The sequence below is a fragment of the Balaenoptera ricei genome, chromosome 8 (genome assembly GCF_028023285.1).
Source record: "Balaenoptera ricei isolate mBalRic1 chromosome 8, mBalRic1.hap2, whole genome shotgun sequence".
NCBI lineage: Eukaryota > Metazoa > Chordata > Mammalia > Artiodactyla > Balaenopteridae > Balaenoptera > Balaenoptera ricei.
The window spans coordinates 106,253,927-106,279,214 of record NC_082646.1 but is presented as its reverse complement, the minus strand read 5'-3'; the positions used below and the strand labels follow the sequence as shown (position 1 = coordinate 106,279,214).

Sequence of the window (25,288 nt, the reverse complement as noted above, 5' to 3'; positions counted from 1 at the left end):
CTCCAGGCAGAGACACCTGTCCAAGCACAGCCAAGAGTGCCGCGCCTTGACCGATGGGTCGGGGGCGGGGGGTAGGGTTTGGCCTGGGGGTCGTGGGGGAGGCCTGACTTGCCCCGGAGGTGGCCCGACGACGCAAGCACTCGCACACCCTCTCGCGTCCCCGGAGCTCCACGCCCGCAGCGGTGCAGACTGTTTTCGTTTATTGATGCAGGCTTTGAGGCACAGTCGTGAGATGTTGTGAGGGACAGGCCCAGACGGACAGCGAGACAGAAAGCCTTGGGGTTCTGGAAATGGATGAAGTGAGGAGAGGGCCAGGAGCAGAGAGTGGCAGACAAGCAACCCGTAGCCTCCTCCCCAGGTTTCAGTCCGGTCGGTCGAGAGAGGGCTCTTTGGTTAAACAAGCAGAGCATGCCGGGGAGAGAGCAAGAACGGAGCCCTTTGAGAGGCCCGGGCAGGGGTCTTGCCCCTACGCGGGCACGCCTTTGTCCCGGGGGCGCCCCGGGCCGCGGGGCCGCGCGGGCTTCCTGTGGGTGTTGAGGGGGCGGCGGCTGCCCCGTGGAGCGCGGGGCAGTGCGCAGCCGCGCTCGCTCTGCGTGTCCGAGGACTCGTCGATGAAGGCCAGATTCTCGCTGGGGTAGTCCAGCGCGGAGGCCGTGGGCGGGGTGGGCGGCGTGGGCGGGGAGGGTGGCTCGGTCTTCTCCGGGGCCGCAGGGGATAGGGGCCTGCTGGCGGGCTGCGCTGGGCACGGCGGCGGAGGCAGGGGTGGCCGCTCCTTCTCCGGCGGCGGTGGTGCCGTGGGCCCGACTCGCTGGGTCACCCGCGCGGTCACCGTGCCGGTCCAGCTGGCAGCCTGCGCCGTGAGGCCGCCCATCTGCGCGGGGAGGAAAGGCAGTCCTCGACCAGGGCTCCTCGACCGTCTCCGCAACCCCGGGAGCCTGCCCCTTCCCCAATCAGGCATTGCCCCTCTTTTCCGCCTCGTCTTCCTGCCTCAAGAGTGGGAAAAGGCCGGAGGAGGGAAAAGCTCATCACCCAGCCACATGCTCTCCCCTCCTCCATCTGCGCGGAAGTGCCCTTTTCTCCAGAAGAAAAGACCGACCGGATTTTATTTCAGCTCTCCCTCCCGTGCCCCCAGAGACCTTTGCGCCTCCACCCGCTCCACGGCCGGGAGCAAGGAGTGGGGCTACAAAATATTTAGAACAATAAATAAAAATACAACAACAAATAAAATTTTAGTGTAAGTATGTCCCATGCAATATTTGGGACATTTATACTCAAATATTATTTGCAACTTATCCAAAATTCACATCAACTGGGCTTCCTTCATCTTTATTTGCTAAATCTGGTAACCTTATCCATGAGAGTAGAGATGGAGTCACCTGCAAACCTGTCAGAGTTTATCGCTTTGTTCCCGGCCGGTGCACACTGGGGCTCCCTCAGTCCCTGCCTTGGGGAGCCCACACTCTGGAAGGGAGGCAGACTAGTCAACCTGCTGCTGGTGAACAGTGCATCAGCGCCACGGCGCAGGCGCGGTGTCGACACAGGGGCGCCTACCTCTGCCCGAGTGCGGCGGGACACTACTCGCAGCCAGTTCCCGATGGTGGTGAGCACTGAAGCGAAGTAGGCCAGGCCGAGTAGGATCCAGAACCACACCAGCGGCTGGTAGGCTGCAGAGTTCTGGTTGGGGCTGGCTCCTGGGACGCCACGGGGAGGGCAGAAAGAAGTTGATTGTGAGACACGCCTTGAGCCTGTGAGTCTCTGGTTCACTGCCCCTCCTCCCAACTCGTTGAGAGGATCCGCCCTCCCCAGGACAGTGGGTATGAGCTAGAGTGCGCGAATGGATGCAAGAAGATGAGTGGGAGTGACTTGAAGGTGTGCAAGAGAAGAGTAAGCGGGGTGCTCACGTTCAAGAATGTGAGCATGTGTGAGGGGTGCACGTGTACAAGAATGTGGCACGTGTGAAGGGGTCACTTAATATATGTGAGCATGCGTGGGGTGCAAGCACGCGAGAATGTAAGTGGGCACGAGGTGTTGCATCCCTGGAAAAATGGGAGGGTGCATTCAGTGAGTGGATGTAGGGATTGGAGCAAGCACGTGTGAGCGCACAAGCGCCCTGTGGAACTTGGAGGGAGAAGCAAGATTGCAGAGTCCCTGGGCAGGAATAAAGTGGGTAGGGAAGTGCAACCCAAGAAAGTGGCCTCACCGGCCACATAGTCCCCGAAGCCCACCGTGGTGAGCGTCACCACGACGAAGTAGATGGCCTCCAGCTTGCTCCAGCCCTCCACGTAGCAGAAAACGAACGTGGGCGTGAGGACAAAGAGCAGGCAGCCGAGCAGCAGAAAGAGCACCGCCGATAGAATCCGCACCAGCCCCGGCGGCACGCGCCACTTCTGCAGGGAAGGGCAGTAGGCAGGGCCGAGGAGTCACCAAAACCTCCGGCTCTCACACCCCACAACCTTCTTCTGGGAGCCCGTGTCCGAGGTTCGCGCGATTCAGGCGCCCCCCGCTCACGTGCCGGGTGGGTGTGTAGGGAAGTGTATCCCGAGCCCAACGCAAGGGCGCGCAGGGTGTGGAGCAGCTCACCAGGAAGATGGCTTCGATGTGACCAATGCCGCGGCGTAGGGAGGAGCCCAGCCGGTCCCCGACCCCTGCCAGCAGTATCCCGAACAGCGGGATCCCCACCAGTGCATAAAAGATGCAGAAGAGGCGCCCAGCATCTGTGCGCAGGGCCGCGTTGCCATAGCCTGGGCAGAGGGGCCGTGCAGCAGCTCTAGGGGTTGCCTGGCACCCCCCCTACCTCCCCCTGCGCCTTCGCCAGTGAGAAAGCCCAGCCACCCCGTGCCCCCACCCCCACCCCATGACCAGTCCCCTCCCCCACCGATGGTGGTGATGATGGTGCCTGAGAAAAAGAAGGCGCTGCCCAGGTCCCAGGCTGAGTGGCTGCTGTTACTGGTTGAGTTGGTGTCAGGGTTTGCACCCCCTCCCAGGGCATCAGCCACCTCCTGCAGGACAAGATGCATAAGGAGGAACCTCAGTCCTTCCCTCCCGTCCTGGCCAACCCCCTGGCCCTCCAGTCTCCAAGGTGTTTCCCTCCTTACCCCTCCCAGCTCTCCCCTGCCCTCTGGTCTCCCTGAAGGCAATCCCTTAGAGCAGACATTGCAAATTAGAGAGCCCAGTTTTGTTTGACCAACACATTGTTTTAGAGACATTTGAATTATCGGCCCCTTAATTTCATATAACAGATTTCCAGTTTTACAGTGGTCAGGAGCACAGACTCTGGGACCAGACTGCCTGGGTTCAAATCTTGGTGCTAGGTGAAGTTGAGCTGTGCCTCAATTTCTGCATCTATCATTTGGGGATGGTGATAATAGTACCTACCTCATAGAGTTATTGTGAAGAGTTAAAGCACTCACATCAAAGCAAGCACTGTGTGTTTGTGAAATTAGTCCCCAGGTAGAGATCATGCCCAGTGAGTTCCAGCTTTCCACAGACCCCACCACTCCCACTGCCCCTTTGGAAGCTGAGTTTGAGTCCCTTGCCTTTGAAAATCTGATGAAAGTTAGGGACCCTCCCTCCAGGAAGGTTCACATACCAACAAATTTTGCATCCAGTTTTAGGTGGGTCATGGATACATAAACCCCTGCCCACCCTGCTGAAGTCCAAACCAAACCCTGTGCTACATAGTAGGTGCTCAATAAACATGATTAAATTAATGAAATGGACATGTGTCTGCCCCTCTTGCCAACCAGTCTGCCTCCCTCAGAGGCGGAGTCTGTATTTTGAGAGTGACTGCCCTAAGTGATGGAGGTCAGAGCATAAAGGGAAGGGGGTGCAGAGGGGCCCTTCCCCAAGGAGCACAGAGCCAAGACACAAGTGGTGTGAGGGAGGTCATAAACCACCTTCTTTCTCTCTGACTGCAAGTCCTCATTAGCAAGACACATTCCAAACTAATCTTCCTAAAGTGACTGCCCAAAATCTCCGTCGCTCCCTGCTATCTGCAGAATAGAGTCCAAACTCCCCAGCCCAGCCTGTAAGCCCCTTCTCAATCCGGTCCCACCCTCCCTTTCCCCAGTCTTCACTCCTGGGACTCCCATTTTGGAATTCAAGTTACAGTGACCTTATCCCCGGATTTTCTGAGATGATTCCATTTCCTGAAATAATTGTTTAATAAAGCCAAGAAGTGAAATGTATAATTAAAAGTGATTTAATTTTATTTTGCAACACTTTTCCAATAAATTCACTACTTAGGGGAAAAAATCCTTTGTCATTTTGTGTGTTCTAATTTTTGCTTCAAATGACTAGGCATCTGTTAAATCCAAGAACTGCAAAACACTCTGAGCTTTCCAGCCTCCACGCCTCTGCCCATGCTGTTCCTCTGCCTGGGAGTCTCTTTCAACCCAATCACACATCTCTAAATTCTACCCATCTCACCTGCTTCATTTCAATTACCAGCTCTTCCCAAAGGCCCCTGGCATCTCCCTCCTTGCCCCCAGCACCTAGCCCAGGGCCCAGCATACAACAGGCATTTAACAAAGAAGGAAGTAATGAAAGCTCCTTTTCTACTAAATCCTACAGTGAACTTTCCATGGATTTGTCCCTTCACCTAGATGTAACATCCTCTAGGGTAGAGTCTGCATCTGTTCCACCCCAATATCAATTTCCCTGCTCACCCTATGGTGTACAGCACAGCACCTAGCACATAGTAGGTGCATAATTGCTGCATGACTAATTATGGAAGAGAAATAAAGCAGCTGTTGCCCTCCTTGCTTGGTTCTGCCCTTCCTTTTCTTCTTCTTCTTCTTCTTCTTCTTCGTCTTTTTTTTTTTTTTTTTTTTAATCCAGGAAAAAAGGAATTCCTTTGCGAAGATAAAATAGGTCAGATTCCCTCCCTCCTCCTGCCCTGTGGTCTGGCCAGACACTCTCCTACCCAGGCCTCTCGGAGCTTTGCTGGGCATTCTGGAGGTGTCAGAGACAATGTCAAGCTGCCTGTGTCCTGGACCCACCCCATCCTCATCTCTGCTCCAGGTCCTGCCACCTTGGGAATCAGCTGGAACACCGAGGCTCCGTGTTGATGGCTCCTCCCTCCAAAAGAAGGGACAGGAAATAGGGGTGCCTTTCAATAAAATAATAAACATTAATGTATTAAAGTTAAATGTTACTTTATTTTTTAAAATATGACAGTGGCTCAATCAGAGAGAGAGCAGCAGAGGTGCTTGCCTGACAGTAGCCCAGAAGGCTGCAACCCACACTTTCTTTAGTCACTGGTCCAAAGTTGACCCCATCCCTGACTCGCCCTCCCTCTAGCCTCCGCATCATAAGCATGTGTCCTGGTGGGAAGGTGTGCTCAACCTGGCATCCATGAGGGCATGGACCAGCTTGGGGGATCCTGAAATCCTCCGAAACCATCAGTACATGTTTATATGTGCACTTTTCTGGAGGTAGGGGGTGGGGAAGTGTTCACAGTGTTCTTGGGTTTCTCTGAGGCATCTGTGACTTCAAAGAAGCATAGGAACTAGTGTAGGGTTGCCAGATTTAGCAAATAAAAATACTGCATGGGACATATTTATATTTTAAAAGTATTCATTCTTTAGCTGAAATTTACATTTAACTGGGTATTCCAGACTTCATCTGGCAACCCTAAACCAGTGAGTTAGACCTGAGAAAATGTAACATATCTCATCTGCTACAGCCATTTATTCATTTCTTCCTTCATGCGTTCCTTCATTCAACCACTATCACACATGGAAGGAGCCATTTTAGGAAGAGAATCCAATGCCAGGCACAGCAAGGAAAACAAATGCGGCCCTGGCCGCCATATTGAAAACACAAAGACCTGGATCCCAGCCTCTGCCCTGCACCCCCCAGCTGCACCCTGCCTTCAGGGGTGCGGGTCTGGAAGCAGCACTCCAGCACAGGGTCCCAGTGGCATGCAGCTAGTGTCAGGGGGGTCATGGGTGACTGCTGAAGGAGCTCTCCCCCACCCACGCACCTTGATGAAGAGCCCCAGGTCCTGGTCGCTCACACATGGATGGGCCCTCAGGAACTTCTCTCGGACCTCCCCCAGCTCCCTTTGGGCCTGCTGCTCATGGGGCTGTTCCAGGGCCTGGAACACCAGGGCACCGGACACCAAGTAGAGCAGGACCACAGCCAACAGTGCCAGTAGTGTGGTGCTGCGCATGGCGCGCCCAGGGGCCCGGCCAATTCCACGGCCCGCCTGGGGAGGCCGGGCAGGGGGCTCCTGGGGAGCTGCAGTCACTGTGGGCAGAACCAGGGATGCTGGGATCAATAACCTGACCTGACACCCCTACACCCTCCTTCTCCAACCCCTACACACCCAATGGCCTTAGAGCCCCCCAGCCCTACTACCCACAGACGTCTTCTCCTCACATCCTTCTGGCCGGACACTTGGTACCAGGACACACCCAGTCCCCCCACCTCTGTCCTCCCCCTTACCTCCACTGCCCTGCCCTCAGTCCCCCTCCGGGGACTCCAGGGTGTGAGAAGATAAGAGGGCACCGGGAAAGGAAAGGAAGGAGAGTGGAAGGGGGAAAGAGAGACCGAGCCTGCCGAGGGAGAGGCAGGACGAGCGAGGAAATGTTGGGGGCCTGGAGGGGGCGTGGGGAACCCGCCTTCCAGTTGGAGGCTGAGGGGGCACAGAGGACTGTGCAGGGCGGGGACGGGTATGGCGGATCCCGGCTCGTCCGCCGGGGCTGCGGCAGCATCTTCGCGGCTTCTCGCTCCCCTCCTGCCTCTCCTTGCTCCTCTTCTAGACGCGATGGACCGGACGGGGAGCCTACAGTGTCCCCCAGCGCCCCGCTGGGCTTTCGAGGAACCCTGGGGCGGGTCCCGATCGCTGCGCAGAGGCGAGGCAGGGCGGAGGGGAAGGGAGGGTACTGGGTTCCGGGAAGCAGCGCGGTGGGGGCGACCAGGGCCGGACCAGTGCAGCATCCCCTGGACAGCTGTCAGCCCCCGGGACAGCGGGCGGCGGCGCCCTCGCGCACACACGCGGGCACAAAGACCCGCGCGCCCACGCTCCACCCTGCGGCTCCAGGCGGCCCCTCTGCCCGGGCTGCGCGCACACACACACACCACCTGCACACTCCCCGGCCTCTCGGGCACACCGGACCCTCAGGGCCGTGCGCGCCGGGCCAAGGCCCCCAGAGGCCCACACACTTGTGCGCACACACTCACATACACACATACCCAGACCGCGGGGCCACCGCGCAGCGCCCACTGCCCAGACACCGCACCCCCGCCACTCGCTCCCACGGCCTCCCCGCGTCTTCACGCCGACGCCTCGGAGCGTGACGGGCGGCGGCTGGATGCACGGCCGCAGGACTCCCAGAGGCGCCCACGAGCGGGGAGGTGGGCGCCTCTGCCGGCCGGTCGCCCCCTGCGCGCCCCAGCCCCGGAGCCCGGCCGGCGCCCTTCGCCGCCCCGCACTCCCTCTCCGCGCCAGCGCGCCCGCCCTCTCCGCCCCGCACTCACTGTTGGCCACGCTGCGGCTGCGGCTGCGGCTGCCGCTGCGGCCCGGGCTCCGGCGCGGCCTCGCCGGTGCCTGCCGGCTGGGCCGCGGAGGCGGCGGCAGCGGCAGGGGCGGAGCGGGCGGCCGCCGGTGCTGGGACCCCCCTCCCGCCGCCAGAAGCCCCCCTCCTCCCGCATTTAACCTCTCCAGCGCCGCGCTTCCCTCTGCTGTGCCTCGCCCTCGCCTCCGGCGCTGCTCTCCGCAGACCCTTACCTGCGGCTGCCCAGCCCCCCAATCCTGGCCGGTCCCGGGAAATGAGTGGCAGAGGAGCCCGGGAGGGGTCGCCGTTGGGTCAGGCCTGGAGTCTTAGACCGGGGCCCTGGTTCTGCCCTGTTGGCCAGCCAGCGTGGCCAGCGGCACGGCCCCAACTTGGACATCAGCCGGCTCACCTCTTCGGACAGCCTCCACTCTAATCTCCCAGCATCTTCCAGGCCCACTACCAGGTGGGAAGGGCCCTCAGCTCCCCGCCCCGAGGGACAGCCTGGCCCTTGGGCTCTGCACTCATGAGGGAGGAGATCCCAGGGGACAAAGGGGTGGGGGATCCCCTGAGGCAATCTGGAATTGGCCAAGGTAGGGTTGGGACCAAGCTCTGGGAAATCAAGGTGGGGCACCTCCTGCATCCCCATCCCTTGTTCCTCACTTCCATGCCCATCCCAGCCTGGAACTGGTGCCAGCACTCCCTCCCCCACTGTCTGAACAGCAGGGCCCTGGCAGGTCCTGGAACTCAGCTCCTCTCTGCTCTTACCCATTTCTTTACAACTCTGATCTTGCCAAAGACCCTCCTCTTGCCTGGGGGCCTCAGCCTTCACTTGGGTGGTTTTAAGCATGGGTTCTAAGGCTGACCATCCTCTACCAGTAGGGGGCCTAGACAGGTTACCAAACTCCCCCTACCTCCCAGTCCCCACTTACAGAAAAGGGATGACTATCACCTCAGGCTGCTGTTCTGAGCATTAAAGTGGTTGGTATTTGTAAATGCTCAAAACAGAGCCTGGCACTCACAGTTAAGTGCCCTACAAATGTTGGCAGTTTTCCTTTCAAAAAAAGTGATTGTCCAGTTTCGAGCTGATTCTCTGAGTCTCGGATGCCCTCTCTGGGGGCCCTGAGGCCTGCTGCTCAGGAGAGTCCCAGGTGAAGGGTTTCAAGACAGGCTCAGTGCTAGGCCCCAGGAACTCCAAGGAGCTGGAACAAATGGCCACACACATGGGCAGGAGACGGACCCTCTGATAAATGACTCCCGGCCATGCGACAGATGACAGATCTGTAAGGGCTGTGACTACAGAAGGCAGTGACTGCACTATTAGGGGCCCCCCAGGACCACCACAGACTGCGTGGGGGCAGCCCAACCATCTGGCCAAATCCACACCTGCTAGGGAGACGGGGGCTGCTCAGTTACTGGCCACCTCTTCCTCCGCAGGCCTTGGACTAACTCCTGGACCTGAAGGCCAGGTTGGGCATAATGACAGGAAAACAGGGTGTCTAGAAATCCCTATCCACTAAGGGTAAGAGGCATAGTAGCCATGCAATCACTGTGCCAAGGGACCCGGGAGCGGGGGGACACAGTTCCCTGAACTGGAGATGGTAGGCTTCATAAAGGAAGTGAAATTTGAAGCAGATCTTGAGGAAAGAGTAGAAATCATTCAAGCGGCGAAGGGACTGGAGTGGAAGCAGGGCCCTTCTGGTCTCTCTTCCCCTCAGACTGCAGGCTCCTCCGTCTCCTTACCCACCAGTCTCGGGGGAGGTAAATGGCCCCTGCCCAGCCCAGCAGCCCCCTTCAAGGGCCAGTGTCTGATCAGCCTTAGACCAAACAGGCAACGGTGTGAGAAACACAAGCAGACAACTGACAGACAGGGAACAGACTCGGGGCACAGACACTGTTTATTGAGTGGCAGGCGCAGGAGAGGTAGCTGGCTCCGGTGTAGAAGCAGAGCTGGTAGATCATGCCAGGGTGCTATGAGCATCTGGCAGCCAGGGCCATGCCCCCCATCCTAGGGGACAGCGCAAGCTCACTACAACAGGAGTAGCAAGGAGCCGGCCTGGGAAAGAGGCAGCCACAGCCCCCGGGATCCCGGGCAAGAAGCGGCAGATGAACTTGGCACAGGGGCCTGGGGTGGGAGGGACTGGGGTCTGGGTGTTCTGGGGGGAGATGAAGGGGAATCACGTCTGTGGGGTAGAGTAGAGACTGTGATGGTGGCTGCCTGGTCCCAGAACCTGGGAGAAGAGCAGAGGAGTGGTCCGCGTCTGGCTGCCCCCGCACCAGCCTGGCTCCCGCCCGATGGCACCGTACCAGCTGCTGGAGCCTAGGCTGCCTGACATGCTGCAGGCAGAGAAGCAGGCTCAGTCCCACGGCAGTCACCAGGACCACGGCCACAAGAGTTGGGGGAGGGAGAGACACCTAGAAGAGCCCAGTGACCCAGACCTCTCTGACTATGGCAAACTTCATCTTGGAGAGAGAGGTGGAGGCTTTAGCAATAGCAAACCAGAGGGGACCTCACCTGGTACAGATCGTGGCACGGGTTGGGGTGTGGGAAGGCCCAGCTGTTAAGTCCCCATGGCTCAATGGGGCAACCCAGGAGCCCAGGGGTCCTGAGGTGGAACCGGGACTCCTACCTGGTGCTCTCACCCCGGCTGTGCTCCCAAGAGCAGCCCTCATCCTCGCAGTGTGCCCGGTCGAAGAAGTAGGAACGGGAGCCAAAGACCTGCCCGTTGAGGATGCGGCTGGTGCTCTGGGGGAGGGAGCCGCCATTGATGCTTCCTCCTGCCCCCCACTGCCCTCCCCCAACCCCCAGAACCCAGCCCAGGTACCCCCAGTGCCGCCCCTCTCCACTGGCCCTCACCAGGTCCTGTGGGGGCCGGTGCACCCGGAAGAAGCCCACCAGCAGGGTGGTGGGCAGCAGCTCCCACACAAAGAGGATGAGGCCAAACACCAGGTAGCCTTTGTTCCCCAGGTCGTTCACCAGGTCCGCCTGTGGGGAGGTAGGGGCTGTGCCAACCTGCAGTCGTGCCAATGGGGCACCCAGACAGGGCCCAGGCCAGCTTGGGGCCAAGAGCCACAGCTACTGAGGAGGCGGCAGATGTGCTGAATGCCCACCTGATCAGAGACGTTGTACCAGTCATAATCGAAGGCGTCCAGCCGGCTCCGGGGGGCCAAGGCCAGGGCCGCCAGGTTGTAGCAGGCCCGGCTGGCATAGAGCAGAACCATGGCACCACCCATCGCAGCTGCCTGGCACACACTGGTCCCCTGGCACAGATGACAACAGAGGATCCTTAGGGAGGGTAGGTTCCAGCTTTCTCTCTACTCTGAAGACCCCAAACACCCCAAAGGACACCCAGGCATCAGCACTTGTGGCCCTACCTTGGCCTCCAGGTAGATGCTGGTGGAGGGAGCCCGCCGGGCGACAAGGCAGAGGCAGGCGGCAAGAGAGAGTGCGCAGATAACAAACAGGGAGTCGCTCACCAGGACGCGCACCAGCAGGAGGGCCCAAGGCTGTGCCCGGCGCCGGCGGGACAGCACTGCACACAGCACATTCACCAGCAGAAAGAGCAGCGAGGCCCCCACGAAGGCCCCTCGGACGGCCAGCCTGCGGCCCACAGCACGGTCAGCCCCAGAAGACCACCCTTGGTGCTCCCCAACCACCCAGCCTCCCCCAGGAGACCCCGGTGTCAATCAGAACCTCAGGTCATCCAGTCTGAACCCTGCTCCTCTAGTTTTACAGATGAGAAAACTGAAGCTAAAGAGGTCAGAAGATGACTGACGGCTGTGGTACAGCAGAAAGAGCACTGGATTCGGAGTCAGAAATCTGGGTTTAAGCCCTGGCTGTGCCTCCTGCCAGGTATGTGATCTTGAACATGTTGCTTTACCTTGCTGGGCCTCAGTGTCTTCACCTCTCAAATGGGGATAATAACAGCTTCACAGGTAAGTTGTAAAAATTAAAGATGTTTGTGAAAGCTCTTAATAAACTGTGAGATGTTATACAAATGACAAGAGTATCACTGCCCAAGGTCACCCAGAAGTGCCCTTTGGCTTTGGAGTTTCCAAGGGCTGGAGCCTCCAACTCTTCCTCCATCATGGATGACATTGGTACCCTCTCCCTTCACAGTATCTCAACTGTTTCTATTATAGTTGTCCTTCACATATGCAATGCGCCTCTGCTGAGCCATCTGCACCAGATGCCTAACTCTTCCAAGCCTTTCACAAATATTCTGGGCTGTCCTCGCCTCAGACCTACCAGGGAGGAAGGAATGGACACCGGGCTTCTCCCTGCCCCTGACCTGGAGGCTGAACCCACCAGTGTCCCGAGTACTTACAAGCCTCGGCTCATCTCTGGCCGACGCTTTGCCTTGGCCTTGAACACCACCTGGGAGCAGAGACGCCCATCATTCTTTGGGGCCCTTGGGGCTTGCCACCCCACTGCCCACCCCCACCCGTCACCATGGTTACCTGGGCAAAGTAGAGGTTCATAAGCGTCAGTGTGAAGAACTGGAGGCAGACAGGACAGCAGTAGAGAAGCCAGAAGGGCAGTGGCCCCAGACGGTTGGCTCGGGGTGTATCTCGAAAGTAGAAGGAGAAGAGGGTGGTACGCAAGGCAGCCCAGAGCAGACAGAGTGCCAGGAACACCGTCTGATAGCTGAGACGCTTGTGCCCATACAGGAGCACCAGCCAGAGCTGGGCATAGACGGAGAAGAAGAGCAGGGCATACAGAGTGGTGTAGGCCGCAGTCAGCCCCAGGGTCACGGCGGGCGGCAGCGCAGGCACCAGCCCAGCAGCAGGCACCAGGCCAGACAGGTTACTCTCCATGTCAGGGAGGGAGGCCTGAATCCCGGAGACAGAGATGGAGGGGCTGGCAGGGGGCCAGGGAAATAAATACGGAGGGGTGGGAGTTGTAGGGTGCAGAGACAGAGATGGGGAGCTCAGGGGGAAAGAAGTTGTGGCTGGCCAGGCCCTCCCCCCCTGAATAGAGGGACCCTTGCCTTTGCGGGGCACAGGCAACCTGGGTCCCTCACTCAGGGGTGTGGAAGGACAGCCTTTCCTCTCCAGGGCAGAGGGGGATGGGGAGCACTGCTCTCTGGGCCAGCCTCAGAGCCGGGCGTGGGGAGGGGGGTGGAGGTGCAGAGGCTGAAGAAGAGGGGTCCCTGGCCTTGGTCGCTGGAGTCGTCCTGGCAGGAGGGGGAGAGCCGGCCAGCGCCAGTCTGCTCAGGGTAGCGGCCGCTGCTGGGGACGCTCAACGCCTGGCTCTCCCCCTCCCCAAACTGGGGGACTCTCTCCCCTCCAACAATCCGGATGGGGAGGGCCTCTGCCTTCCGTCCTCGGGATTCCGGACGCTGCCCCCACCCCACCCCCCACTGCGTCTACTCTCCAGCCGCGGGGGGCGGGAGGAGGCCGACGCCGGGTCGTCAGGCCGCCGCTGGGGTAGCCGGCTCCGGTCGCTGGGACGCGGGGCTCCGGCTCCCCGGCTCCCGCTGCTCCACCCCCTCCTGCGCCTGCGCGGCCGCCGTTCGCTACGCAAATTGCTCAGAGTCCGGTCCCTGCTACGCAGAACCGCGCCGCGCCCGGCGCGGAACCGTTCGAGAATTGGCGCGACTTGCGCCGCTGGCGGGCGTCAGGGGTTACAAGAGGCGGCGAGCGGCCGTGACGCTCGGGCTGCGCCGCGTCCGGCCAGTGCCCGGGTGGGCACTGCCCGGGGCCAGCGGCCCTTGCTTCTTTGGGGGCCCGGCAGTTCCCATGCTTCTCTTCCCCATCCTCAAATCGAAATCATGCCGCCCGACCCGGGGCGGTAACGACTTCCCTTCAGCCGGTCTCTGAACGAAACTTCCGCCCTCAGCCAAGATGGCCTCCGGGGCCCGCCCCCGGGCCTTAACCCGCCTGGCCCCGCAGCCCGCGCTAGCCGGCCCGCGCACTCCCTGGGTGGCGGCGGTTCCCGCTCACCTGGCCCGCCGTCTGCCAGGCGCGAGGCTCCGCGAGTCCTATGGTCACCCTCATAGGGGCCCCTGTCCCTTCTGCGCCGGGGCAGTCATCCTGCCAGGGCGGAGGCTCCCTCGCTTATCTCGAGTGCTCCCGAGTTGGCGCAGGGAGTGGCGCCCCTGATGCGGGCGGTGCGAGGTTTCCACCGCGGGGAGGAGGGAGGGGGACTTCCCGAGCCGGCCACCCGGTTCAGACGGAGCAGTGACAACAACAACAACAGTTGCATCCGACGGCTGAGCTTCAATTACGGCTTTGCAAAGTGTCTTCACCCACAGTAATCACCACTCAGTTTACAAGGATCACCGACTCCTGAGGGAGGTGTCATTATCCCCATTTTACAGGAGTGGGAATTAAGGCCCAGAGAGCCTGAAGGACTTGTCAGCAGGAGCTGGCCCCCAGATGGGGACCCCAAAGAACCCCTCATCTGCTCCCACACACGCCCAAGGCATAAGGAAGTCGGGAGCTGAGCATCCGGAGACGTAGAAGGGACCCAGGAGGAAGGTGGTGGGCGGGGCCCGGGCCGGTAGTGGCCCCGCCTGCTGGCCAGTTAGTGACACTTCGAGAGCTGATTGGGCCGTGTCGGTGACAGTTCCCGTTGCCCAGGCAACTAGGGCCGGACTCCCTCGGTGCTAGAGGGACGCGGCGGGCCCGGGTCAGGGTCCTCGAGATCGGGCTTGGGGTGAGACCTGTGTGCCGTCACCACGGGCGGGTCTGGCCGAGGCCTGGGTAGGGGCCTGGGGCTGCTCTACCGCCCCAGGGCTCTGAGAGATTTAGATCCTGGGTGGGTAGGTTGAGCCTCCTGCTGGGCCAGACTCAACGGACAACCAGGGGCCTGGGAGGCAGGGTGGACCTGGGGTTCTGAGGTGGGAGAGGGAGCCAGGGATGCCTGCGCCCCCCCCCCCCCCCGCCAACCCCTGCCGGCCCCCGTTAGCCCCAGCTGTGCCCTAACCGCCTACCATCTTACCCCCGCAGCCCAGAGCATGTTCCAGATCCCAGAGTTTGAGCAGAGTGAGCAGGAAGACTCCAGCCCTGCAGATAGGGGCCTGGGCCCCAGCCCCACAGGGGACAGGCCCCCAGGTCCCAGCAAGCACCCGCAAACGGCCCCAGGCCTCCTGGGGGAAGCTGGTCACCAGCAGGGACAGCCAGCCAGCAGCAGCCACCATGGAGGTAGGCACCCCCGCCCCAAGAACAACCACCTGCTTGTCCACCTGGCCTCCAGCCCAGTAGCTCCCTGCACCCCAGCCACATCCACACTCACGGGGTGGCTTTGAGCAAGTCCCTAACCTCTCTGCACCTCAGCTTCCTCCTCGGTAAAACAGAGCAATTAGTCGCCACCATTGTAGTGCTGTGGGGATGATTAGCAGGAATACCTAAGAAGCACTTAATTATAGAGCTGGTGCTTAGTAAATGGTCAAAGTATGTAGCTCTTAGCTTAGGGCCAGGACAGAATCACTGAGAGGCAACTTGCCTTAGATCACACTTGCTTGGCATTTCCTTGGGGCTAGAAGACTTGGTGGTGCCCTGCCCCAGGCTAGCACTTTCCCTGAGATCCTGGGATCCAGCCTTCCAGCCCCAGCTGTGTTCTCTTCCGCCCTGTGGCTCACACCCACACGCGGGCTGTCCTTGCCAGTTGCCAGGGCCAGGTGACCCCAAGAGGCAGACAGCCCTACCAGGCAGCGGGTCTGTGTGGGCCTGGGGAGGCATGGGCTGTCCTCCACACCTACCCAGGGGGACCCAGCGTTGAGATGGAAGGATGGGCCCTGGAGGGCAGTGGCCATTTCTCTGTAGTCCCCACCTCCCCAGTGCCCAGCACAAGCCTTGGCACCTGGAACAACCACAGAGATCTTCTGAAAACAAAACTCATGTCCCTCGCCTGCAGAAGCCGAATTGACGCCCTCCCATTTTCAGGAGCAGAAAGGCTTATTAAGACACCCTCCCCAGGGAATTCCCTGGCAGTCCATTGGTGAGGACTCAGCGCTTTCACTACCTAGGACCCGGGTTCAATCCCTGGTCAGGGAACTAGGATCCTGCAAGCCACGTGGTGCAGCCAAAAAAAAAGAAACAAACAAACAAAAAGGTTGGTATTCAGTTTTCAGTCAGGGATATAATCTCTAAAACAAAAAACAAAACAAAACAAAAAACCCTCCCTAGCCCGCTGTCTGTCACACCAAACTCCGCAGGCTTTCTTTAACTTCCAGATTTTTGCACTTGCTGTTTTTCTGCTTGAAACAGCTTTCTACCCCCCCACCTGGCTGTCCCTTCCCATCTTCTGTGTCAAGTGCTGAATGTATGTTCCAGCTGCCAGGGGTTCATCAGTGACCAGAAGAGAGAAACCCTTGCCCTTGTGGTTGCCCACATTCTAGTAGGTGGGGGGAGACAAGCCATAAACAAAGAAACAAAGTAGTGAGTGATATAATGCGTTAGAAGATGATGCACTACATGACACACTCTTGACTTTCTCATTGGAATCCAGAACACTGGGGGGCCGGGGGAGTGATTTTAACTGAGGTGGTCAGGGTGGGCCTTGGTAAGAAGCAACATTTCAGCAAAGGCTAGAATCCGTGAGGGGTGAGCCAGGCAGAGGTCTCTGGGAAGACAGATGCAGGCAGAGACCTGCAGGCGGAGGGAAGGGCACATGCAAAGGCCCTGAGGGCAGGACACAGTTCAGGCCAGTGAGGGGAGGGGGGGTTGGAGACTCATCAAGAGTTAAGGGAGGAGGAGGGGCCGATGGGCAGGGCCTTGAAGGCCCAGGTAAGGACTCTGGCTTTCACTTTGAGTGAAAACCTGGAGGGCTTTGATCCGATTTGGACCTCGAGAGAATCACCAGGGCCCCTGTGTTGAGCCGGGTCTGCAATGGGCAGAGGCAGGGGCGGTGCCACAGGGGAGGATGGTGGCCTGTGCCAGGATGGTGGCGGTGGAAGTGGTAAGTAGATGGACTCTGGGTTTCTCTTGAAGGTACAGCTGGCCTGATTTGCTGGCGGACAGATGTGGGGTATGAGGCACAGAGAAGATGGCTGCAAGGGATCTGGCCTGGGCACCTGGAAGGATGGAGTGGCTCTTAACTGAGATGGAACTGAGATGGCGTGGGGTGAGATCAGGAGCCCTGTTTGGCCCAGAGCAGGTTAGAAGTGCCTTTTGGGCATCCAGGTGGAGACTTCTAGCAGGGATAGATACACATAGAAGTTGGCAGTCGCTGAGGTAGTGTTCTGTGGGCCCTGGGAGCCAGTGTAGACAGGGGAGGACCTGGACTGATCCTGGGGATCCAGCCTGCAGAGGGCAGCAGGAGAGGAGGAGTCAGCACTGGGGTCTGAGAAGGAGCGAGCTGTCTGGTAAGGAAAGGGAGAGCTGAACCCGTGAGGCTCCTTCCAGGGCCGCTGGAGGAGGACTGGGAGTGGAGCACTGGACTCGACACAGGGCCAGTGCAGCTTGGGTGGCAAGTGGGGAGGGTTGATAGGAAGAGAAGTGGAGGTAGAAAGGAGAGCCCACCCCCTCTTGGCAGCTGAGCTCTGGCAAAGAGGAACAGAGGAGCGGGTGGCAGCTGAAGGCCCAAGGAGAGTCAAGGAAGAGTTATTTTATTATGTCTTTTACGATAGAAAGGGAAAAGAAAAGAGCATTTTGGGGGGGGGGGGCATGCTGCACAGCTTGTGGGATCTTAGTTCCCCAACCAGGGATGGAACCCATGCCCCCTACAGTGGAAGCATGGAGTCTTAACCACTGGACCGCCAGGGAATTCCCAAAAGAGCATGTTTATAAGCTGATGGAGTAATCCAGGAGCGAGGAAAATACTGGAGGATGCAGAAGAGAAGGGAAGCTTGCTGGAGAGGTGTCCTTGAGTCGGAGAGAGCAGTCTGGTGTGCAGGGGAGGGGCGGCTCAGCTAAGAGCAGTGGAGGGCAGGGGGAGAAACCTCGTGGGAACTAGTAGAAGTCTCTCTCGTGGGTGCTTCCAGTTTCTTGGTAAAAGGAAGCCAGGTCTTGAGCCAGGAGTGAGGGTGGGGAGAGGGATGGGGGCTGAGGGGGAGAGAGGAACAGGTTGGAAGTGGTTGTCTTGGCCTAGAGGATGGAGTGTGGAAGTTGTGCTGGGCAACATCTAGGGCGCCACTGGGTCTCGTGACCGTGAATTTGAACTGAGGTGGCACGGCTGTGCTCTCCTCCAGCCCCACTGGCCAGTCGGCTGCCTGTGGGAACTGGCAGGGAGTTGGCCTTAACCAGACCTGTGCTGGTCTCAGCCCAGTGAGAGAGGTGGCTGGGGGCTTAGCTCGTGTGCAGTGTAAGCTGGCCAAGTGTGAGGAGTCCCAGCATCATTAGAGTTGGGGTGCCAAGGCAGGGAGCTGGGAAGGACCACTTCGGTGCTGTGAATGAATGAAGACACGAGCGGCTAAGGGAGTGGCTGGGGAGAGAGAGCGGCAGGGAGCTCCAGTAATCTCCTGCACCCACGAGGGGCCCACCCTGTGGGCGGTGGGTGCTTGAGGCCCAGAGCGGGAAGGGTGGCACAGCCCAAGAAACTAGATTTGGGGAGGAGGGAGTGAGAATGGTCTGAAGCAGCAGTAAGTCAAGGGGATGACTATCCCAGCTCCAGGTCCAGCCATAAGGAGGCCTGCACGGGAGAAAGTAGCCACCGTGTAAGAGGACCGCACTGGATTCCTTAAACTTTTTTTTTTTTTTTAATTAATTAATTTTTGGCAGCATTGAGTCTTTGTTGCTGCGCGCAGGCTTTCTCTAGTTGCGGCGAGCGAGCGGGGGCTACTCTTCGTTGCGGTGCGCAGGCTTCTCATTGCAGTGGCTTCTTCTCTTATTGTGAAGCACGGGCTCTAGGCGTGGGATTCAGTAGTTGTGGCTCGTGGGCTCAGTAGTTGCGGCTCACGGGATCTAGAGCGCAGGTTCAGTCGTTGTGGCTCACAGGCTTAGTTGCTCCGCAGCATGTGGGATCTTCCCTGACGAGGGCTCGAACCGATGTCCCCTGCATTGGCAGGCGGATTCTTAACCACTGCGCCACCAGGGAAGCCCATCCTTAAACTTTTGACTTAGTTTTCGATGTCTAAAAAGCAAGTGATTTTTCCATAAAAGATCCACAAGTGCCAGTGACCTGCCAGAGCCACAGGGCCACTGCCCCCTCCAGATGGGCAGGGTCCTGTCACCCTTCATATTCCCTGCCTCCACACCCCTGCTGTAGTGGACTGCGTGTGTCCCCAGGGCAGGCCTGTGGCCACCTTGTGTGCTGTGACAGCTCCATTGCATAGCCTGGTGCCTGGGGCGGCTGGTGCGTGGATGATGGAGAGGGGAGGAAGGACATGCAGTGGGAGAAGCAGCCCGGTGCTAGGCCCTGGGCCAGACTGCAGGGTTCAAACTCAGCTCTCCCCTCTATTGGTAGGTTGAGCTTGAGCAGGTTACTTAACTCACTCTGCCTCAGTTTTCTTTGTTTTTCCTTTTTTTAAAATTGAAGTATAGTCGATTTACAATGATGTGTTAGTTTCAGGTATACAGCAAAGTGATTCAGTTATACATACGTATACATGTATATATTCCTGTTCAGATTCTTTTCCATTATAGGTTATTACAAGATACTGAATATAGTTCCCAGTGCTATACAGTAAATCCTTGTTGTTTATCTGTTTTATGTATAGTAGTATGTATCTGTTAATCCCAAAGTCCTGGGAATCCCCTGGCAGTCCAGTGGTTAGCACTCAGCGCTTTCACTGCCATGGCCCAGGTTTGATCCCCGATCGGGGAACTAAGATCCCACAAGCCGAGCGTGGTACGGCCAAAAAGAAAAAAATATCCTCAAATCCTAATTTATCCCTTCCCACCTCCTTTCCCCTTTGGTAACCGTAAGTTTGTTTTCTATGTCTGTGAGTCTATTTCTGTTTTGTAAGTAAGTTCATTTGTATCATTTTTTTAGATTTCACATATGAGTGATATCGTGATATTTTCTTTCTCTGACTTCACTTACTATGGTAATCTCTAGGTCCATCCATGTTGTTACAGATGGCATTATTTCATTCCTTTTTATGGCTGAGTAATATTCCATTGTATATATATACCACATCTTCTCTATCCATTCATCGTCAATGGACACTTAGGTTGTGATGAACATTGGGTGCCTCAGTTTTCTTGTCCGTAAAATGGGACTAGAACTAGTCCCACCTCATAAGGTTGTTGTGAGAATCTGATGCATTAGTATAGGAAAAGTGCTTAGAAACAGTGCCTAGCACAGAGGAGGGTTTGCTGTTCTTACTATTACTGCAGTTGTTGTTGTTACAGCGATTTGGCCCAGGCCCTGAGGAGACCTGGGGACTGCTGTTCATTCAGAGGGGATAAGAGACATGAATAACCAATGCCCCTCTGATGGCAGACAAGGAAGTGTAGGTTAGAACCATAATGTAAGGGCCTTGCAGGCCATGCCCAGGAGTTTGGAGTTTATCTCATAGGCAATGGGGAGCCACTGAAGGTTTTTTTTTTGTTGGCTGTATTAGGTCTTTGTTGCTGTGCACGGGCTTTCTCTAGTTGTGGCGAGCGGGGGCTACTCTTCGCTGTGTTGCACGGGCTTCTCATTGCGGTGGCTTCTCTTGTTGCGGAGCACGGGCCCTAGGCGCGCGGGCTTCAGTAGCTGTGGCACGCGGGCTCAGTAGTTGTGGCGCATGGGCTTAGTTGCTCCGCGGCATGTGGGATCTTCCTGGACCAGGGCTCGAACCCGTGTCCCCTGCATTGGCAGGTGGATTCTTAACCACTGTGCCACCGGGGAAGTCCCAAAGTAGAATAATATTTTCAGTGTCCCAAATACAATTTTGGTGGAATACAGCAATGCACAGCCATGTATATATTGTTTCTGGCTTCTTTCAAGCTGTGACTGCAACGTTGAGTAGTTGTGACAGAGACTGTGTGGCCTGCAATGCCCAAAATATTTACTATGTGGCCCTTTACAGAAAACGTTTGCCAGCCTCTGCTTTAGTGTTTTCTGATTTCCTCAGCTCTGAGCAAGGTGGGGGTATGTTCTCTACAGGACAGTAAGGGGCTTTTGTACCCCAAACGGCTTTGGGGACACAGGAAGCCTGGGCCAAGACACGACAGGCAGCGCGCCTGCTCAGGGAGGAATGCCACACTGCTCTCCTGCCGGGGGCGAGCAGTAAGTGAACCACCCACATGTGGTAGAGCAGGATCCAAACCCAGCCCTGCCTGATGGGAAAGCCTCACTGCCTCGAACTGTCTGGAACACCACTGTTTTAATGAAGTGTGCAAGGATGCTCACAGAAGCATGAACATGGATGTGTCCAGCCCCATGCACGTACCCAGAAGCCCAATGGGTAAAGAACTTAAAGCCTGGGGTGGGCCTCGGGGCACCTGCAGCCCTAGGCCCCTCCCAATTCCCCACCCCAGCCCCAGGCAGGCTCTCTGGAAGGATGGTGTGAGTGGGCAGGCCTGGGCACCCACCCATGCTCACAACCAGACAGGAGCCACACTCCCTCCCTCACCCTTACCTTCCCCAGACTCAGAGAGGCCACCTCTGCCCTGCCCCGGGGCATGTAGGGGTGAGAGCTGATGGAAGGTTGGATGCATAGGGTGGGAGGGGCATATCCACTTCCCCCAGGGAGTTCACAGAAAATCCCTCAGGTTTTTTTCTAGTAAACAGAAGGACACTTAAATGTTCAGTTTACACTTAGGAGTGTCATTTTGACAATGGCTGGCTTGGCGTTGCTAAATCCATGGCTTTGGTAAAAATCCCCACTCCTTAGGGTAGGCCCCTGGTAGAGCTGGCACTTACAGAAGGACCAGGGGTGCCTTCCCAGACCTGAGCCCCCAAGGTGGCCCGTGGTGCTGCTGGGGGGAGCCGGGGGCATGAGAGTTAAGCACACAGGCACAGGAGCCAGAATGGTTGGGTTGGAATCCCAGCTCTGCCATCTACTAGCTGTGTGACCTTGGGCAAGTTACTTACCCTCTCTGTGCCTTAGTTTTCTCCTCTGTAAAATGGGAACAGGGAGTAACCTCCTTCATAGGATGTGATGAGGACGTAAGGAATTGATACACATGAAGCACACTTCCAACCTGACACAGCGAGTGCTCTTCTGCTTGTTCTGACTCCTAGGCGAGGGTGCAGTGCCCAAACCAAGTGCCCACCTGCCAATCACTCATCTTCTGACCCTTGGGCCTTGCATCTGTCAAGTGTGGAGGTGTGTGGATTCTTAGAGCTGGTAAAGGAAAATAATAGCTGATGGTTCCTGAGCATTTAAGTGACCGGGCAGGGTGTACCAGCTGTGCGACCCTGGGCAAGTTCCTAACCTCTCTGTGCTTCTACTTCCTCATGTGTAAAATAGGGAGAACTTGGCCTCTGCCTCACTGGGAAGCTGGGAGCCTTCAGGACACGCAAAATGCAGAATAGGGTGCTCTCCCTGTGTCATTTGTTCTCGTGGAGGTCCTGGGGTCTGGGGTCCATTTCACAGAGGACTACACTGAGGCCCCAAGGGATTAAAGGCCCCAGGTCACAAAGCAGGAAGGTGGTGGTGGGGACCCGGCCCTGCTGCCCACGCCCCACGGAACTGGTCAGCGCTCTGCAGATGGGCCTGTTCTCATCAGGGGTCTTGCTGCTCTCGGCTCCTTAGCCCCCACCCCCAATCCCGACTGCTGATTTAGCTGCCCGTTCCCCACTGCCAACTCATTCCTCAAAGGCTTTATGGTCTCCCTACCTACCTGACCTCAGGCTTTGGTGAAGCCCAGGAAGCTCTGATCACCCGCTTAGCCTAGGCCTTTCTGGATCCAGCTCCCTCTTCCCTTTTTGGCTTTCTCAGCCATGTGTCTGGAGATGGGACCCTTGGAGGCCCAGCAGCCCTGGAGCTGACCCACAGGCCTTTTGGGGAAGGATGAGACAGTTACCCCTGGCTTCAAGACCTGGTCTAGATCTTACTTTCTCCAAAACGCCTCCCTGTGGACGCTGGTCCCCTGCACTTCTTCCATGCCTGTCTTTCACTCTATGCTTAGCTCTGGATTTTTGCTCCTGGGAGTGTTCTAGGTCTTTGCTGGACTGTGTATGGGGGTGGGGTTGGCAGGAGTTGGGGGGATGGCACACAGTACAAAGGTCAGACAAACTCAGGACACACCTCTTTGCATAATGATCCATCACACCCTTTCAGCTTACAAAGCACTTTCCCGCTCTTTATGTGACCCTTATGCAGTCACTGGTAGTAAGGACTAGGTTTATCCCCACAGAGAGGTGAGGACACAGGCTCAGGGAGTTGAAGGGCAGTTGGACAAGGGAAGAAGTGTAGCTCAATGGATAATCATTGGACTCTGGATTCCAACAAACCTCTAGGGACTTCTAGCCTCAGAGCTTCACAGCTGTGTGACCCTGGGCAAGTCTTAACCTCTCTTAAGCCTCTGTCTTCTCATCTGCAAAGTGGAAGCAATGTTAGTACTCACCTCCCAGGATGGTTAGGAGAATAATGAAGTAATGCCCAGGGCCTACTAGCACACAGTAAGTGCTCCCTAAGTATTACCTAAAGTCAACAGATCTTTCTGGACAATTTCTCCAAAGTGGGTGCTGTGAGAGGTACAGACACGCTGCTGACAGGCTCTTGTTCTCTGGGGGCCCAAGGTCTCCTGTAGGCCACAACAGTGAAACAAATGGATCCCAGCAGGTCAGCTGCAGGTCGCCTGGCTGGGGCGACCTCCTCGTCCGGGGGACTGGTTTCCTCTGCGGGGGAATGGAGCTGAGGAAAGAGCTACCGGCCCAGGGGGTTGCTGGGAAGCCCCAGCGTCTCGCACTCGCAGCTCTAACTACTAGTTCTTATGCCCTTATTTTGTGCCAGGCACAGAGAAAAGTCATTTTATACACTAAGGGCCTGGCCCATTGTTGGGGCTCAATTAAGATTTGTGGGATTAAGGAGAAGTTAATTCGAATCTTCACAAAAGCCCCATGAGCTTCCTTTAGGAGGGAACTGGGGCTCTGAGAGGTAGAGTGATGTGCACGCAAAGACCACAGCGGGCCGACGGAGCTAATGCTGAGGGCTTCGGCAGGGCTGGGGGCACAGAGGAGTTGAGATTCACGTCGTCCCCACCCCCTGACCTTCTCTGCAGGCACTGGGGCTGTGGAGACCCGGAGTCGCCACAGCTTCTACTCCGCGGGGACGGAGGATGAAGAAGGGACGGAGGAGGAGGAGCCCAGCCCCTTCCGGGGCCGCTCGCGCTCGGCGCCCCCCAACCTCTGGGCTGCACAGCGATATGGCCGCGAGCTCCGGAGGATGAGCGACGAGTTCCACGGCTCCTTCAAGGTGAGCTCTGGCCGGGGCGCGCGAGGCACCGTAGTCCCGGAGCATGCCGGGACCTGTACTCCCGGGGCTCCTCCCACTGGGCTGTTCCATTCGAGTCCCACTGCATGTCGGGATTTGCGGTCTCGGGACTCCTCCCTCCAGCCTGTCCTTTCCCGAGTCCCAGGGCGTTTCGGGATCTGTAACCCAGACCCCGCTCCGGAAGGCCAAGGCTCCTGGGTTCCCCAAATCCTTTGAGCGCGGGGCATGCTAGCATCTGTGCTCCTGACCGACCCCTTTCGGATATCCGGGTTCCTGGACCTCAATTTCGGAACCCCTTCTTTAATTTTCGAATTACGGACCCATCTTCCAGGTTCTAGATCTCCAGCTCTGGCGCTTACAGGGTCCTAGGCATCCTCTCTTACCGCCCCCGGCATGGAGGGTCTGGGATCTAACCAGTCCATTCCTAAGGGCCCAAGCGATCTCATGCTTAGTAGTCAGGAGACCCCTTGGTACAGGGCCTGTTGGGAGCTATTGTCTTTATCTCCCCCGGGATCTCACTTGGCGGTGGGATTCCGGAAGCGGAGGGGCCAGACTCGAGCTGCCAGGATAAGCTAATTCACTTAACCCTTTCCTCCTCCCACCCCGAAGGGACTTCCTCGCCCGAAGAGCGCGGGCACAGCGACGCAGATGCGACAAAGCCCCAGTTGGGCGCGCTTTCTTCAGTCCTGGTGGAACCGGAACTTGGGGAGAGGAGGCCCCGCCCCCTCCCAGTGACCTTCTGTCCCACATCCCGAATCTCCCAACCGTTGCTGGCGGCCATCTTGGGAGTGGGCGGAAGTCTTTTCTGCAGGCCTTATGCAAAAGGAGGCTCAGTTTCGTCCCTTTCAGAAGGAGGCGGTCTGACCCAGAGCCCAATTCCCTTCCGGTGTGTGCGAGGACCGCGGAGGGGCTCGGCCCCCATCGGAAGTTTTGAAGTTTTTCCGCCCTTAGGTGCTGGAACTGGCCCTGTGACCCCGCCCCCGGCGCTGGGCTACCACAGTCGCCTGCGTCAGTTGCGAGCCGGAATTAACCCTAACTTCGCCAGAACCCTTTCCTCCGCGGTAACGCTGCGGGCCGATGCTCGCTAGAAATGTGCTAATAAAGCCCGCGTCTGTGCCGTGGAGTCTCCTATGTCCGTCGCTTGGGGCTTCGCGGGCAGGGGGAGCGGTAGCACTGACAGAGTTTCAAAAGATGCCCCCGTTTTATATATAAGGGAAACTGAGGCTGTTTCTGAGTGACATCATGGGACCGAGATCAGAGAGGGGTTGAGGCGGCGAGCAGAGCCACGGCTGCTTGGCCTCCGGGAAGCGGAGCGCGACCGGACCTCGGGGACGCCTAGGTCCTTATCTCTAATATGGTAATTGGGAACTGCAGCCCGACTGGCCGCCGGAATTCCACGCACTGCAAACCGTGCCGCAGTCCCCCAGGGAGGGTCATTTGTTCCTATTTGGGTCAGTCCTTTTGAGCAGCTACTGTGTGGCCGGCCTGGGGCCAGCGCTCCTCAGGGAACTGGCTGGACGCGTAGGGCGGGGG

General features: G+C 57.8%; 3 protein-coding genes and 1 long non-coding RNA gene across 11 annotated transcripts; 1 reads left to right on the top strand and 3 right to left on the bottom strand.

Moving 5' to 3' along the window:
• Window positions 1-378: 378 nt before the first annotated feature.
• On the bottom strand, window positions 379-7,527 carry KCNK4 (potassium two pore domain channel subfamily K member 4). The gene is made up of 7 exons (XM_059931905.1): window positions 7,486-7,527; window positions 5,987-6,252; window positions 2,876-2,999; window positions 2,581-2,741; window positions 2,201-2,387; window positions 1,552-1,691; window positions 379-871 (listed from the first exon to the last, which is right to left on the bottom strand). Coding segments are annotated over exons 1-7 (1,284 nt in total). The 5' UTR covers window positions 7,487-7,527; the 3' UTR covers window positions 379-466.
• Window positions 7,528-9,569: 2,042 nt separating this feature from the next.
• On the bottom strand, window positions 9,570-13,960 carry GPR137 (G protein-coupled receptor 137). Of its 5 annotated transcripts, none has more exons than XM_059931897.1 (8): window positions 13,446-13,960; window positions 11,961-12,360; window positions 11,828-11,877; window positions 10,875-11,100; window positions 10,611-10,760; window positions 10,357-10,485; window positions 10,130-10,245; window positions 9,570-9,836 (listed from the first exon to the last, which is right to left on the bottom strand). In XM_059931897.1, the coding sequence occupies exons 2-8, from the start codon at window positions 12,315-12,317 to the stop codon at window positions 9,677-9,679; spliced, it is 1,188 nt and encodes a 395-aa protein (XP_059787880.1). In that variant the 5' UTR covers window positions 12,318-12,360; window positions 13,446-13,960; the 3' UTR covers window positions 9,570-9,676. The 5 variants fall into 5 exon arrangements, with proteins under 5 accessions (XP_059787880.1, XP_059787879.1, XP_059787882.1 ...); XM_059931896.1 differs by having other exon boundaries at window positions 11,961-12,332; XM_059931899.1 differs by having other exon boundaries at window positions 11,961-12,185.
• Window positions 13,961-14,074: 114 nt separating this feature from the next.
• Window positions 14,075-24,872, top strand: BAD (BCL2 associated agonist of cell death). Of its 4 annotated transcripts, none has more exons than XM_059931901.1 (4): window positions 14,075-14,160; window positions 14,454-14,648; window positions 23,544-23,737; window positions 24,365-24,872. In XM_059931901.1, exons 2-4 carry the CDS (start codon window positions 14,462-14,464, stop codon window positions 24,488-24,490), a joined length of 507 nt encoding a protein of 168 aa, XP_059787884.1. In that variant the 5' UTR covers window positions 14,075-14,160; window positions 14,454-14,461; the 3' UTR covers window positions 24,491-24,872. The 4 variants fall into 4 exon arrangements, with proteins under 4 accessions (XP_059787884.1, XP_059787886.1, XP_059787885.1 ...); XM_059931903.1 differs by having other exon boundaries at window positions 14,129-14,207; XM_059931902.1 differs by lacking the exon at window positions 14,075-14,160 and adding an exon at window positions 14,174-14,262.
• LOC132370923 (uncharacterized) lies at window positions 22,571-24,177 on the bottom strand. The gene is made up of 2 exons (XR_009504711.1): window positions 23,533-24,177; window positions 22,571-23,066 (listed from the first exon to the last, which is right to left on the bottom strand). It is a non-coding gene; the product is annotated as an uncharacterized LOC132370923 (long non-coding RNA).
• Window positions 24,873-25,288: the final 416 nt, after the last annotated feature.

Bases quoted from the DNA above. Each gene is read 5' to 3' on its own strand.
- KCNK4 (XM_059931905.1), bottom strand. The intron at 2,742-2,875 runs GTGGGGGAGGGG...CCCTCTGCCCAG, and splicing joins CACCATCATCACCACCATCG to GCTATGGCAACGCGGCCCTG. The intron at 1,692-2,200 runs GTGAGGCCACTT...GTGGCGTCCCAG, and splicing joins CTTCGGGGACTATGTGGCCG to GAGCCAGCCCCAACCAGAAC.
- GPR137 (XM_059931896.1), bottom strand. From the start codon at position 13,499: ATGAGGGTGACCATAGGACTCGCGGAGCCTCGCGCCTGGCAGACGGCG. The intron at 11,101-11,827 runs GTAAGTACTCGG...TGTGGGCCGCAG, and splicing joins CCAGAGATGAGCCGAGGCTT to GCTGGCCGTCCGAGGGGCCT. The intron at 9,837-10,129 runs GTAGGAGTCCCG...CTCTGCCTGCAG, and splicing joins AGCCGGGGTGAGAGCACCAG to CATGTCAGGCAGCCTAGGCT.
- BAD (XM_059931901.1), top strand. From the start codon at position 14,462: ATGTTCCAGATCCCAGAGTTTGAGCAGAGTGAGCAGGAAGACTCCAGC. The intron at 14,649-23,543 runs GTAGGCACCCCC...CCTTCTCTGCAG, and splicing joins CAGCAGCAGCCACCATGGAG to GCACTGGGGCTGTGGAGACC. The intron at 23,738-24,364 runs GTGAGCTCTGGC...CCCACCCCGAAG, and splicing joins AGTTCCACGGCTCCTTCAAG to GGACTTCCTCGCCCGAAGAG.